General features: G+C 39.3%; 1 protein-coding gene across 1 annotated transcript in view; it reads left to right on the top strand.

Moving 5' to 3' along the window:
* ANKFY1 (ankyrin repeat and FYVE domain containing 1) overlaps positions 1 to 16,080 on the top strand; it is a 105,975-nt gene that overhangs the window by 18,514 nt on the left and 71,381 nt on the right. Inside the window, exon 4 of the mRNA XM_006863474.1 lies at positions 8,611 to 8,801. Within this exon, the coding sequence (XP_006863536.1) occupies positions 8,611 to 8,801 (191 nt within the window). The remainder of the gene's footprint in view (positions 1 to 8,610; positions 8,802 to 16,080) is intronic.

Below are 16,080 nucleotides of genomic sequence, written 5' to 3'. Positions count from 1 at the left end.
GTAGCTCCACTCTCCTCTGGAGTCCTCCATAGCCATGCCACTGACTCTGGGCCCAAGAGTCCCCAGGTCTCCTCACACTGCTTGCCAACCAGGTCCCCAACTGGGTCCACAGAAGTTCACTGAACATCTTGGGGCTTAGCATGCTGTTTCATTGCTGCGATAAATTTTTTTTTTAATCAAGAAAACCTTTTCTTAACTTTATACAACATTGGCCTCATACAACATTTGCCCTTTTGTGATTTCGCTTATTTCACTCAACATAACATCCTTCAGGTTCATACATGTAGTTAAGTGTTTCTCTTAGATTCTTATTCTTCAGCATTGTGTAGTATTCCATTGTGTGTCTACCAAAGTGTGTTTAACCATTCTTCCATTGATGGGCATTTAGGCTGTCTCCATTGTTTTGATGTGTGTCTTGTAAACAGCATGTTGAAGTGTTCTGTTTTCTTATCCTGTCTGCTCTATCTCTTGACTGGTGAATTCAATCCACTTAATCTCAGTGTTATCCATAAGTGTGAATTGACTGCTGTCTTTTTGCTGTGTGTGTGGTGCTGCTGGTTTCTTTGCCCCAGATAATTTTCTTCATTAAGTTCATTTTTGTGGGTTTTCTTTGCATTTTCAACTCTCTTGTATTAATACTTACTAAATTTTTCTGATTTTCATATTTTGATGTACAGGTGTTTTCATTTTCTTTGAGGTCACCCTCAAATAAATTGTTATTATTAATATTTTTTTCCTATTTAAAATAGTGTTTACCTCTATTCACTTAACTCTTGCAGTCCTTCCTGTGTCTCCTGCTACCATGGTCTTTCCTCTGCCAACCTCCCTCTTGTTGCACGTTGCCTGCCCCATCAACTTCATGAACATGTGTTTACCCTCTAGCCTGGAGTCCTGGTATGGCGCCATAGAATAAACAGTTGACCTCAAGGTTGATTTGAACCACAGGGTTGGCAGTTCAAACTCACCAGCCACTCCTCAGAAAGCCTGTACGGGGTCACTATGAGTTGGAACTGTTTCCACGGCACTTAACCACACTTTAGCCCATGAATAATCCTTGCCCCACTACCAACCATCATAGAATGTTTCTTTTATCAAGAAAAACTTTTCTTTCACAACAATGGTCTCATACAGTATTTGTCCTTTTGTGAGTCACTAATTTCGTTCAGTGTAACGTCCTCCAGCTTCATCATTGTTGTGAGGTAATTTGCATGATATTCCACTGTGTATACGTACAAAGTTTAGCAATTTTTTTGTTGATGGGCTTTTAGGTTGTTGCCATCTTTTTTGCTATTATAAATAGTGCTCCAGTGAACATGGGTGTGCATATATCTATTTATGTTACAACTTTAATAATTCTTGAGGATATATACCAAGTGGAGGGATTCCTGGGTCATATGGTTTTTCTGTTTTCAACTTTCTGAGACAGTGCCATGCCATCTTCCACAGCAGTTATTGTATTTATAGACCCACCAGCAAGCAGTGTAAGATGGTCCGAGTTGCTCCACACCTTTACCAACATTTGTTATTTTCTGTTTTTTAAAAAATTTTAATGTTGGAGTAAGATGATATCTCATTGTTTTGATTGGCGATTCAGGATAACGCACTGGCCTATAAGATCAGTTTGAATTGCAAGGTTGGTGGCTCAAATCCACCCTCCTTGGAAACCCTATACAGGGTTGCTGTGGGTAGATCCGACTTGATGGCACTTAACAACAACAACAACAAAGACTAATGAGCAATCCTGGTGTGATGCTGTAGGATAAGCACTGGACTGCTAACCACAAGATTGGTGGTTCAGATTCACCAGCTGCGCCTTGGAAACAGTACACAGGGTTGCTATGAGTCAGAACTGATTCTGTGGCACTTAACAACAGTGATCAATGATTGTGAGCATTTCTTCATATATTTGTTGGCTGAAGGAATGTCTTCTTTGGTGAAGTATCTGTTTATTTTTAAAATTAGATTGTCTTCTTGTTGAGGTGTTGAAATGTTCTGTAAGTTTTACACAGTAGTAGTCCTATGTCTGATATGTCATTGTCAAACATTTTTACCCCAGTCTGTGGGTTCTCTTTTGATTCTTTTGGTGAAATTCTTTGATGCAAATAAGTGTCTAATTTTTAGGAGGTTCCAGTCTTCTATTTTTTTCTTTTGTTTGTGTGTTTTCAGTTATGTTGGATAGTGTATTTATGCCATGTATCAGAGATCTTAAGTCTGTCCCTAATTTTTAAGTGACAGTCTTTATAGTTCTAGACTTTACATGTAGGCTTTTAATCTACATTGAATTCATTTTTATATGTGGTGTGAAATATGTCTCTTGTTTCATTTTCCTGTCAATAGATTTCCAGTTTTGCCAACACTGTTTGTTGAAGAGGCTAATTTTTTTCCCCATTTGATGTGTTTTGGCCGTATTTTGATCAGCTGACTATAGATGAACGTATTTACTTCTGGGCTCTCAAATTGGTTCCAATGATCTCTGTGTCTTCTGTTGTGCCTTACCAGGCCGCTGTGACAGCTGGGCTGTGTAGTGTTCTTTGTTAAAAGTACTTTGCTTCCAGGGTGTCTTTTCTTTCCATTTAAAGATAGTGATCAGGGGAGAAGGTGTTGATTCAGCAGTCACCCAGCTCTCCCAGTCTCCTCAGTACATCTGTGGTCAGGCCATTTGCCAAGCTTGTGAGGTCACCTGTTGAAATACATGGTGTGCTACTGCCCTTTATGCTGCTGCATGTAAACAGAAAAGGAGTTGTTGAGAGTAGTCTAACTTTTGAAGGACTCCAAAGTGGCTCTTGCCATTCTGAATCCCTGTGTAAAGTGCTCCATTAAAGCACAAAGCCTAAATGACATCACAGCAAAAGAGAGGTTTTCTCCGCCTCACATCCAATCTGATCAATCCGCTTGCTTAAAATGGTTGCTTGGACAATACTCTGGGCATCATTTCTGCCTTTTCGACCATCATGAGTGTCCACTGGGAGAAGTTCCTTGCATAGTTGTACCATTGCGTCTCCCTTAGACAGTGCCTCTCTTCCTGCATTAAAAATGGTCTTGTCAAGCTTCTTCCTAAGTCAGGGTCAGGTGTTGAAATTGGAGTTAAGACCGATCTCTCAGTCATGGGTAGAATGCTGGTCTGCATCGAAGAGGAAATAATGTGGATAGTTTTGCAAAGTCCAAGATTCAGAAGCTGAGCAAGGTTATATGGACGACTGTGAAAGTGTTGATTTGCTGTCATCAGTGAAAATTCTTAAACTTGAAGCATCAATAAAATGTCTCCTGAACAGATCATAAAAAATAAAAATTATTGTTGTTAAGTGCCATTGAGTCGGTTCCAACTCATAGTGACCCTTATGTTAGTAGGGTTTCCGAGGAGCAACTGGTAAGTTCGAACCGCCAACCTTGCAGTCGAGTGCTTAGCCTATAGCACCACACTAGGACTCCAAAGTCAAAATTGTGATTAGTTTTTGTATCTGTTTAAAGAATGATGTTGGAGTCTGGATTGGAATTGTATTTATAGATTGCTTTGAGTAGTATTGACATTTGCACAGTATTATTAAATCTTCCTATCCACAAGCATTATGTATTCAATCTTCCAATTCTGCAGGTTGCTTTTGGTTGCTTATAGTATTGTTTTGTGGTTTTCTTTGTGTAGGTCTTTTGTTTCTCTGGTTGGTTAGATTTATTCTCAAGTATTTCATCTTTTGGGTGACTATTGTAAATAGTATTTGTTTCCAGATTTCCTTTTCAGAGCTTTCTTAATTTGTGTTAAGGAGTCCAGTTGATTTTTGTATGTTGATCTTGTACCCTGCCATTTTGCCAAATTTGTCAATGAATTACAATAATTTTTGCTGAGGCTTTGGAATTTTGTAAGTATCGGATCATAACATCACAAATAAAGGTATTTTTTCTAGTTCTTTTGTGCCTTTAATTTTGCTTTCTTGCCTTATGTTGTTGTCAGGTACTGTCGAGTCGGTACCAACTCATAGCAACCTTATGTACAACAGAACAGAACAGAACAGAACAACTGCCCGATCCTGAACCAACTTCACAATCTTTGCTACAGCTGGACCCATTGTCGCCGCCACTATGCCAATCCATCTTGTTGGGGGTCTTTCTCTTTTTCACTGACCCTCCACTTTACCAACAAGTCCTTCTCCAGGGACTGGTCTCACCTAATAATATGTCCAAAGTATGAGAGATGAAGTCCGGTCATCCTGGCTTCTAAGGAGCATTCTGGTTATACTTATTCCAACACAGATTCGTTCATCTTGTGGCAGTCCATGGTACTTTTAATGTTCTCCTCCATCACCATTGCTCAAATACATCAATTCTTCTAAGGTCTTCTTTATTCATTGACCAACTTTCACATGCATATGAGGTTATTGAAAATACCATGGCTGGGTCAGGGCGCACCTTAGTCCTCATACTGACATCTTTGCTCTTGACAGTTTAAAGAGGTCTTGTGCAGCAATGTTGCCTAATGCAATATGTAGTTTGATTTCTTGACTACAGCTTCTATGAGTGTTGATGGTTGATAGGAGTACAATGAAATCTTTGGCAACTTCATTCCTATCTCCATTTATATGGATATTGTTTATTTGGTCCAGTGGTGAGGATTTTTGTTTTCTTCCCATTGAGGTGCAACCTCTTTGGCTGTGGTCTTTACTCTTCATCAGAGAGTGTTTTAAGTCTTACAGCTCTGGCTAAGACTTCCAATACAATTCTGAGTAACAGTGGTAATAAAGGGCATCCTTGTCTGGTTTCTGTTTGCAAGTGGAATGGCTTCAGTTTCTCACTGTTGAGAGTGGTGATGGTTGTTGGTTTTATATATATACCATCAATTATGTTGAGGAATCTTCCTTCTATTCTGATTTTGTTGGGTATTTTTATCAGATGCTTTTTTGCATCAATTGCTATAATCATGTGATTCCCCCTCCCCTTTGTTTTGTTTATGTGGAGGATTACATTAATTGTTTTCTAATATTAAACCATCTCTGCATGTTGTCTCCTGAACAGATCATAAAAAATAAAATATAGTTGTTTTTAAGTGTTGTTCAGTTGGTTCCGACCCGTAGTGACCCCGTATAGGATTTCCAAGGAGCAGTTGGGGGGTGTGAACCACCTACCTTGTGGTTCAAACTGACCTTGCGGTCCAGCTTCCTATCCTGTAACCCTATATCAGGACCGACTTTGTCATGATGTTGTTTTTTAAAATATATAGTTGAATTCTATTGGCTAGGATTTGCTGAGAGAATTTTTGCATCTATGTTCATGAAGGCTATTGGTCTATACTTTTCTTATTTAGTGATGTCTTTGTGTGGTTTTGGTATCTGGGGAGTTTTGCTTGCTTCATAAAATGACCTTGGGATTTTTCCATCCTTTTCTATATTCTGGAATACTTTGAGTGGAATTGGTATCAGCTTCTTTCTGAATGTTTGGTAGAATTCACCAGTGAAGCCATTTGGGCTTTGACTTTTTTTAGTTGGAAATTTTTTAATGATTGATTAGTTTCTTCTCTTAGTATGGTGGTGGTGGTTATCTGTTGTTGAGTCATCCTGTATAGGGTTTCTGAGGCTGTGAATCTTTACAGGAGCAGAAAGCCTCATCTTTCTCCTACAGGACCGGAACCGCTGGCAGTTTCAAATTGCTTACCCTAAGATTAACAGCCGGACTTGTAACCACTATGCTACCAGAGCTCCTTTCTCCTGGTATAGGCCTGTTCAAGTTTTCTACTTCAGTCTGTGTTAGTTTAGGTAACAATTCTTCATAGTATTCTATTATTAACCTTTTTAATTCTGTTGTTCTGTTGTGATGTCACTCATATCATTTTTAGTTCCTGTTATTTTTATCTTCTTTTCTTCCTTAGAGTTGCCCAATAGTTTGTTAATTTCCTTAATTCTTTTAAAGAACCATCTTGTTGATTCTTTCTATTATTTTTCTGTTTTCATTACATTTATTTCTGCTATAACCTTTATTTCTTTTATTCTTGTGACAGCAGACTAATTTGCTGCTGTTTTTCTAATTGTTGGAGATGTTGGGTTAACATGTTGGTTTGGGTTCTTAACTCTTTTTGGATGTGTATGTTTATTGCTATAAATTGCTCTCTGAGTACTGCTATTGCTGTGACCCAAAGGTTTGGGATGTTGTGTTTTCATTCGTTTGAATCATAGAATTAAAAAAAAAATTGTTTTTATTTATTCTATTACCTAGTAAGCAAGGTGTTATTAAATTTCCATTTATCTGATACTCTCCCTTGATCTCCCTGTTGTTGACTTGTAATTTTATAGCATTGTGATCTGAGAAGATGCTGTTAAATTTTGATGTTATTAAATTTATTGAGGTGTCTGTTCTGGAGAATGTTCCATGTGCATGGGACAAGAATGTAGTGCTGTTGTTGGGTTGAGTCCTCTGTATATGTCTATAAGGTCAGGTTAGGGTTGATTATGTTATTAAGTTCTTCCGTGTCTTTGTTGAGTTACTAGTTCTGTATACCAAAAGTGGTATGTTAAAACCTATTATACACTTGTCTATTCCCTTCTAATAGAGTTTCATTTATGTATTTTGCGGCTCTTTCATTGGGGGTATAAATATTCATTATGGTTATGTCCTCTTATTCAGTTGACCCCTTAATCATGATCATGGTTTCATGTCCTTTGTCTAATACGCTGATTTTTGCCTGAAATCTGTTTTATCAGATATTAAAATCGCCACTCCTACTCATTTTTATTATATTTTTCCATCCTTTGATTTTTAGTCTCTCTTTTTGTATGTAAGATGTGTCTCCTATAGACAGCATGTTGATGGATCCTGTTTCTTATTCATTCTGCTCCTCTCTCTTGACTCATACATTTAGTTTACATTCAGTGTAATTACCAATAGGTGTGAATTGATTGCTGTCTTTCTGCTGTGCATATTTTTTTGTGGTGCTGCTGGTGTCTTTATTCCACATAATTTTCTGCACTAAGTTCATTTTGTTTGTGGGTTTTCTTTTCATTTCTGTTGTGTTAGTGTTTACTAAAGCTTTCTGAATATCTTTTTTTATTTTGATATGAAGTTGTGTTAATTTTCTTTTGAGGTTACCCTACAATTTATTAAACCATTTTCCCTCTTTAAAACAGTCTCTTTTATCTTAAAATCTGCTTAACTTATGAATTAGGTGTTGCCTGTTGCTGCTGCGGCATTGACAGTGTGTCTCATTGGGGGTTTTTCCTCTTTTTCACTTATCCTCCACTTTACTAAGCATAATGGCCATCTTCAGGGACTGGTCCTTCCTGATAGCATGTCTGAAGTATGAGAGATGAAGTCACAGCCTCCTGGGTGTACTTCTTCAAGACAGATTTGTTTTTCTGGCTATCACGGTACTTTTAATATTCTTCTCCAACACAACAATTCAGATGCATCAAATCTTCCCAGGGCCTTCCTTATTCATTGCCCAGCTTTCCTATGCATATAAGGCTATTGAAAAGAACTTGGCTTGGACCAGGCACACCTTACTCCTCAAACTGACATCGTTGTTCTTGAACACTTTAAAAAAGTCTTTTACAGCACAATTGCGTAATGCAATAAATTATTTGATTTCTTGACTGCTGCTTCCATGTGTATTGATTGTGGGTCCAAGCAAAATGAAGTCTTTGACAACTTCAGTCTTTTTTCAGTTTGTTAATTGGTCAGGATTTTCGTATAATAAGATGTACCAAAACCAAAAAACAAATCCCAGAACAGATTGTTGTAACTCGAATATGTCCTAAGTCTAGGACCACCTGTACTGTGTTTTTTTTTTTTTATTGTTATTAAGTGCCATTGAGTCAATTTCAACTCATAGTGACCCTGTGTAGGGTTTCTGAAGAGCAGCTAGTAGGTTTGAACCACCAACCTTGTGGTTTGCAGTCCAGTGCTGATCCTACAGTGCCACATCAGGAGTCCCATTGGGGTCTAGGAGGAGAATAAGTCTCAAGACCATTGGTGAAAGGAGTTTCAAAGGAGTGATGGGGCAGAATGAAGGAATGTCAGGTGAGGAGATGGTGTGTGGTAGCTGGAGATGAAAGGGCAGAGTCTTAGTGTAGAAGGAGGGTTTTGCTTCAATAGATAAACACATGAGCCACGTTGTTTTCATATGAGAAGGACCCAGATGAAAGAGTGACTGAAATTGATGGAGAAGGGGTGGTTGATTCTAAAGCAAAGGTCCTGGGGAGCTGGGAGGAGTGAGATTCAAAGCATAGTTGGAAGGATTGGGTTGCTGATAGGTGGGAATTGTGGGCAGTAGCTCAGTTTTCTCATGTCGGCGGCTACCCTTCTCTGTGTGACACTCAGGCTTTATAGTAGATTTGTAGGGCAGGTGCCTGTCAGCGTCTTCATAATTAGTTGTCTGTTAATCGTCACCTTCTATATTGAGCTTTAGGGAAACTGAGAGGGTAAATCCTTGGGCCATGATGGTCTGCTTAACCTAGCGACCAGCAACATGATACAAAATGATTCTTGGTCCTGTAGGAGTTTCACCAAGAAATAGTGGAAGTGTTATGTGGCTAATTGTTTCAGTAGCTGGTCCCATCTGTGGGATGAGGAATACTGAATGCTGTTTGTTTTACACCTGATAAACTTGAATCCTTTGTTTCCCTTGCAGAGGAAGTAGCCAAATTGGAGAAGCACTTGATGCTTCTCCGAAAAGAATATGTCAAGCTGCAGAACAAATTGGTAGAATCAGAGAAGAGATGCACTCTTTTAGCTGCACAAGCTGACAAGGAAAACAGCAGCGAGTCCTTCATCAGCCGCCTGCTGACAATCGTGGCAGACCTCTATGAGCAGGAGCAATACAGGTGAGCTCCTGGATCTGGGCTAGTTGGGGAAGCAAGCCCTTCTTGTTTTATTCCTAGCCTCATTGACTCCGTCCCATATGTATTTGTAGGTGATCACAGGCTATGTCAGCAAACCTGTATTGAAGCATGGATTTTTGTCTTTGTTATTCATTGCTTATCTTCAGCAGACTGTGAGCACCATGGTGCTAATGTCTCTAATACAGAGAGAATTAGCTATGACTTACCTATTCAGAATTTACAGAGGAGAGGTCACTTTCTTTTGGGGCAGTCAGAGAATGAATCTTAGCACCTGTGGCAGTGTAGCATGATGGCTGAGACTTGATGACACCAGCAGTCCAAACCAAAGCTACTTCTGTTGAGTTGATGGTGACTCATGGTTACTCTGAAGGACAGCAGAACTGCTTTGCTTTATAGGATTTCTAAGGCTGTAAATCTTTATGGAGGAAGATGAGCTCATCTTTGTTCTTGGAGTGGCTGGTGGGTTTGAACCACTGGCTTTTCATTTAGCAACCCAATGCTCAAACCATTGCACCACCAGGGCCCCTTAGGCTTGATGCTAGATCTGAAGCTATATGATAAGCCTCAGTAAAAACGAGGATAGTATTAATATTAGTTTGTTGTGAGAATTAAAGACTGGCAGGGTTTAATAGCTAACGATCGTGATATTACTAATAAGGAGATTGGCTGAGAAAAGGCTTGTTGTTGTTAAGTACCATGAAGTGGGTTCCAACTCACAGTGACCCTGCACAGGGTTTCCAACGCTGTAAATCTTTACAGGAGCAGAACGCCTCATCTTTCTCCTGTGGAACAGCTGGTAGTTTCGAACTGCCGACCTTGAGGTTAGCAGCCTGATTCGTAACCATTATGCTATCAGAGCTCCTTGAGAAAAGGCGTAGAGGTGGGAAGATGAAGGAGATTTAGAGGCCAGTGAGGGGCCAGTTTAAGGTAGATGTCCATTTAGGGAAGCAGTGGAGAATGAAAGAAAGAATGGATTGCATTTAGGATGCCAAGGTGAGGAGTTTGCATTTGATCCTCTGAAATACAGAACAGAGTTGTGGAACTCTCAGAACTCATGTGGTGTATTAGGAAGACAATTGAGTGACACCATGTAGATGAAATTGTAAAGAGAAGAGATGAAAGATGTGCTGTGGTGAATAGCCCAGGTTGGAAATGGTAAAGGACTGAATTTGGATGGTGGCAGTAGATGTGAAAAAGAAATAGGTACGAGAGTATGCATTTAAGGAAGAATTTGTCTTCCAGGGAAATGGATGATTGGACCAAATAAGACTTATAGTCAAGATTTCAAAATAAATGATAACGTTTAAAAACAGATCTGAATCCAGGAGTGTTACCTACCATCTTGATTATTTCTAAAAGAAAGAATATTTTGATATCTAAAAAACTTTTTAAAATGATGGACTCTGAATAAAGAGAAGTCTTTAAATTGAACAGATGTAACTTCTTGTAAAATTCAGTTCAGCATCTTTTTTCACTCTTTTTCCATGAACAAGTGCATAACTGTTGACTTTTAAAGCAGTTTCTCATTTTACCATAAAACATAGAAAAAATGTCTTTATCCCATTAAGCCCACATTAAAACAAATAAACTTTTTATTGTGCATTGAGTGAAGGTTTACAGAGCCCATCGTCAGTTTTACAGTCAACAAATCATGAGCTTTGTTTCATTACAGTGATTGTAGTCGCCTTCCTGTACCATCAGTTCACAGTATTTACCTCTATTCACTTTAACTCTTGCACTCCTCCTTGTGTCTTCTGCTGTTAAATGGTATCTCTCTCAGTATCAGGAGAAACTTCAGAACAGGTTTATTATGTTTTTGGTGAAAAGATCAACACCAAAGCGCAATCCCATTCATCAATTTTTACCTAAAATACTCACTGGCATTTGTTACGTTCTTTGTCTGTGTTAGCCTTCTCAGTTGTTACATTCTTTGTGTCAGCGTTCTCATATTGATCTAGCGGTTTCACACCCATTAACTTAGTCTCAGTGCTCTCCAAACTTCTTATGTATGCCCTAGAGTAACTGGTGTCTATTTGGCCTCACATAGATACTTTTTAAAAGGTGTGCACTACTCAAGCGTGACATTTTTTACTTAATTGAGCTCAACTGCTATTTAATTTATAAGTGACAGGGATAGTGTTGCTTCAAGGTTTAAAGGCTGTCTCAGGGCAATAGTCTCAGTGATGCCACCAGCCTTATTAGGCCCAGTAACTCTGGACTCCTAAAATAATTCAAAGTTCTCTTCCACAATTTCACCCTTTCTATCCATATCCACCGATTGTGACTCTGTTCTGGACTTTCAGTAGTGGTAGCTAGGGACCATCTAGTTCTGGTCTCCAGGTGGAGGAGCAGTGGCTCATGAAGGCAGTTAGTCTTCTAGTCCAGTTCCTTCTTCGGGTCTTGGGTTTCCTTCTCTTTTGCTGTAGAAGAATAGAGACCAATATTTATATCTTAGATGGTTGCTTACAAGCTACCTCACCAAACCAGGAGGTAGAACATAAGCTTGAAGAATTATGTACCCATCAGTGGAAGAATGTATAAACCAACTTTGGTACATACACAGGGGAATCGTGTGAAACGGTGAAGAGTAACTGAATTTGCAAAACAAATCATAGTATAGATGAACCTGGAGGACATTATGCTGAGTGAAATTGTTGTTGTTAAGTGCCGTCAAGTTGGTTCCAACTCATAGCAACCCTATACAGGCTTTTCGATGAGTGGTTGGTGGGTTTGAACTGCTGACCTTGTGGTTTGCAGTCTAGTGCTTGTCCTGTAGCGCCACACCAGGAGTCCTGAGTGAAATTAGTCAATTACAAAGGCATAAATATTGCATGAGACCTCTATTGTAAAAACTCAGAAGAAGGTTTTCATGCTAAAAGAAACATTCTTTGTTGGTTACTTGGGTGGGAGGGAAGGAAGAATAATTCACTGGCTAGAGGGTAGACATATGTTAACTCGGGTGAAAGGAAGGGCAATAAGAATAGAGAAGTTGGCAGAAGAACGATGAAAACACGGAGGTATGCAAGGGCTAAAGAGCATAGGGGTAAATAGTGTTATATACACTTTGGAACAACGGTGTTTTGCAGGTAGTTATATGGCTGAGTGGGTATGGGAGGCGGAGTTGGGAGTATAACCACAAACATGTAAGGGTTTGAAAGAGGATATTGGTACGTGAGTATTTACCTTTGCTGCAAACACAACTATGGATGTGGTGGAGCATACAATGGGCAGAGTAGTGAAAATGTCTTAGATGTTATCTACCATCCTAAGGCAGTGAGTTTCTGAGCCTGGGCACACAGCACTATAGCTTCAGGGTCAGTTGGCATAACATAGTTCACAAAGACAATGTTCTACATCTTACTTTGGTAAACAGTGTCTGGGATCGTAAAAGCTCATGAGCAGCCATCTAAGGTTACAGCTATTGGTCTTTCCATGTTAAGAAGAAAGAAGAGTGGTCAGAATTGAAGATACTTGGAATCAGTTACTCCAGTGGACTAAAGGAACATGTGAATATCAGTCTTCATGACTCTGAGACCTGAAGAACTAGATGGTGCCAAGGTACCACTACCAACTGCTCTGAAGGGCATCACACTAAGAGGTCCTGGATATAGGGGGAGAAAATGTAGAACAAAACTCAAAATTATAAAAACCAAAAATAAGACTGGACTTACTGGTCAGAAAGAGACTGGAGGAGCCTGAGACTATGACCCTCCACCACCCTTCAGGTCTGGAAATGTGTAAATAAGGAGTGCATCAATACTAGTCAGGCATACTCACCAAGGAATAGTTACTCATTCAAAATCAAAAGAGCAATATTTCACTAAGGACAAGGTTGAGAAGGGGTGGGAAGGGGGTTGGAATGGGAACAGGAGCCACTGGGAGGAAGGAGCTAACTGTTGTTGCCTGGAGAGGATTGTGATCATTGAGATGAAGCAAAGTGTTATGATTTGTTGATTGTGAAACTGATGCTCTCTATCTGTAAACCTTCACTCAATTCACACTGAAAATTAAAATAATAATAATAATATTAGAAAGTAGAAAGAAAGAAAGGAAAGAATTATAGTATGTCAATTTACTGGATTATCCCAGAAAACTATGACTGTAAATCTTCAAACCTAGAAAACTGATTCCATGAGGTGATAATTGTGTGTAAGTAGTCTTAGCATCTATTTGCTGTTGTTGTTGTCAAGTGCCGTCCAGTCGATTCCAACCCATAGTGACCCTGTTAGGGTTTCTGAGGAGCAGCTGGTGAGTTGAACCTCTGACCTTGCAGTTCAAACTTCTTTGTAGTCTGGTGCATTAACCCACAGCTATTGTTGTTGTTTTTATGTGCCGTGGAGTTGATTCTGACTCAGCAACCCTGTACAGGGTTTCCGAGGCTGTAAATCTTTACGGGAGCAGAAAGCCTCATCTTCCTCCTGCGGAATAGCTGGTAGTTTCGAACTGCTGACTTTGTGGTTTGTAGCCCGATTCGTAACCACTACGCTACGTCCCTTTTATTTTATTTTATTATTGTTTTGTTGTTGTTGCAAAATTATATGTAACATTTGTTACTGTGTGCCATCAAGTCGATTCCAAGTCATAGTCACCCATTATGGCCGAGTAGAATGCCCCCTTAGGGTTTCCAAGGCTGTAATCTTTATGGGAGAAGATTGCTAGGTATTTTCTCCCACAAAGTAGCTGGTAAAATCGAACCAAATCTGACCTTTGGTTCTCAGTCCAGGGCTTAACCATTGCACCACTGGAACTCTTTATATATAACATGTTGTTGTTGTAAAGTGCCGTTGAGTTGGTTCAGACTCATAATGACCCTGTATAGGCTTTCTGAGGAGCAGCTGGTGAATTTGAACAGCCGACATTGTGTATCAGTAACATAGCATTTGTCACTTCATCTGTTTCCCTGTGTAAAACTTAGTTGCATATAAGTTACTTGTTAGTGAAGCTGTACAAACATTACCCACATGTGCCTATTTCCTTTTCCATTAATATAAACAGAAAGTGATTCCCTCTTTGCCCCCTTGCCCCAGCCCTGGTAACTCCCAATGAATACTTATCTCTGTAGATGAGGAGTTCTGGTAGCACAGTGATAAAAGTGTTTCATTGCTAACCAAAGGTTGGTGGTTCTAACCCACTCGCCACTCCATGGGAGAAAGCTGTGACGTTCTACTTCCATACAGATTTACAGCCTTGGAGGCCTTACTTTCTCTGCCTTATAGGTTCGCTATGAGTTGGAATCAGTTCTCCGGGTTTGGTTTTTTGATTCCGTATATTTACTTATCCTTTCATTTCATACAAGTGAGATCATACAATATTTGTTCTTTTGTGATTGACCTGTTTCTCTCAGTATGTCTTCCAGGTTCATCCACTTGCAAGGTTAAGTGCCGTTGAGTCGGTTATGACTTATGGTGATCTTATATATGCTTTTCAAGGAGTGGCTAGTGGGTTTGAACCACTGACCTTGTGGTTAGCAGTCCAGTGCTTACCTTCTTTGCAAGGTTAGGTTATAAAATATTTAAATTGAGAAATGTGGAAGGAATTAGTACTTTCATTTTATTTTTACTTAAATTCAGAAGAGGGACTTTTGCCGTATATTATTGTTATATACTGTTGAGTCAGTTCTGACTCATAGTGACCCTGTATAGGGTTTGAAATGCCAACTTAGTGGTTAGCAGTCCAGTGCTTATCCTGCAGTATGATATCAGAGTTCATGTAATGTAGATAAAATGATCATTTTATGTAGTTAGTTATCCATTTAATTCTTTTACAAAGCTTATAATTTTTAAAAAGGAGCTCTGGTAGCGTAGTGGTTCTGAGTTGGGCTGCTAACCTCAAGGTCAGCAGTTCAAAACCAAACCCGGATAATTGATTCCAACTCATAGCTAACCTATAAGGCAGTCCAGACATTCCACAGGAGACAGATGAGGCTTCCGTAAAGATTTACAGCCTCAGAAACCCTATGCAGGGTCGCTATGGGTCAGAACTGACTCCATGGCACTTAACAGCAATAACATAATTTTAAAAGAAAATACTTTATAATTGAGCAGAATGAAATTTTAAAATTACTATTGTTAAGTCATTTATGACTCATAGCAATCCTGTAAAGGGTTTCTGAGGAGCGACTGGTGAGTGAACCTCTGACCAGCTTTGCAATACAGTGCTTATCCTAAAGCACCACACAGCACTCTAGGACCCTAATATACTAGGAGCCTAAATTACTAGGTTCCTAATTATTTCTGTTTTAAGTACTTACAGACCTAACATGTCAGAGATTCCATTTCTAAATTGTTTTTGAAATTATTTGTGAAAATCTTATTTTGTTTTCCTTTGGTATGTTAGACTACAAAAGATAGAAAAAACGTTTGGCCTGACATTCATAAATAGTGATAAAAATTTTCTAGAACCATTTATTTTACAATTTTGTGGTTAAAAGTCAGACTTAGAGTTGAAGCAGGAGAGACACTGATAACCCATTTGAGTTATTAGAATGTAATATTTTGTAAATACATTTAGGATTTTAAAATTATAGTTCATATAAAAAAAAGCCAGCTTCCTGTTTTCATTAGAACTAATAAATGCTCTATGAATATCATAATTAGTTGCAGCTTGACTTTTTTTAGAAAATGTTTTATTGTGAATTATGTGATAGTTTACATGGGAGAACATTAGTTACACATTCATTCTATCGTGTATCGTTTCATTGCCATGGTTGCAGTCCCCTCCATGCATCATCAAACAACCAAAGGGTAGACCCTACAAGCCTGTCCCCCCTCCCCCCAGTCATCAGCACACAGCCTCTCTCCCTCTCTTTGTATAAAGTCCCCAGGCACTCCATCTCTCGATGTCATCCGTCGTCTCTGCCTCCATCTCAGGCATCACTGCTTCTCATGGTAGGGTCCCGCACTCCACTCTTCTCTCTTGATGGTCCCAGGGACCTCCACTCCTCAACTGCAAAGTTAATGACTCCCCTCCTTGCTATAAAACATCTACCTTTACATTTCCCACCCTCACAGTCAATCCTGATAACAATTATTCACTATTGTATCACAAGAGACCTATCCGTATATCCTTTCATCAGCCCCGCCTAGACAGATTGGATACTACTCAGTGGAGATTCTACCTTCTTCCATGCCCTCTGGATCTAGATTCCCTGTTGAAAGCTTGTAAATCAGTCACTTCTTACCTTTGAAGGCCCCACATTTTGGGTAGCCAATGTCTGAGTTGCCCATCCCTGTCTATTCTGTGTATGGAGGGGGTGGGAATG

Source organism: Chrysochloris asiatica, unplaced genomic scaffold (genome assembly GCF_000296735.1).
Source record: "Chrysochloris asiatica unplaced genomic scaffold, ChrAsi1.0 scaffold00054, whole genome shotgun sequence".
Classification (NCBI taxonomy): Eukaryota; Metazoa; Chordata; class Mammalia; order Afrosoricida; family Chrysochloridae; genus Chrysochloris; species Chrysochloris asiatica.
This window is presented reverse-complemented; position numbering and strand designations above follow the sequence as displayed.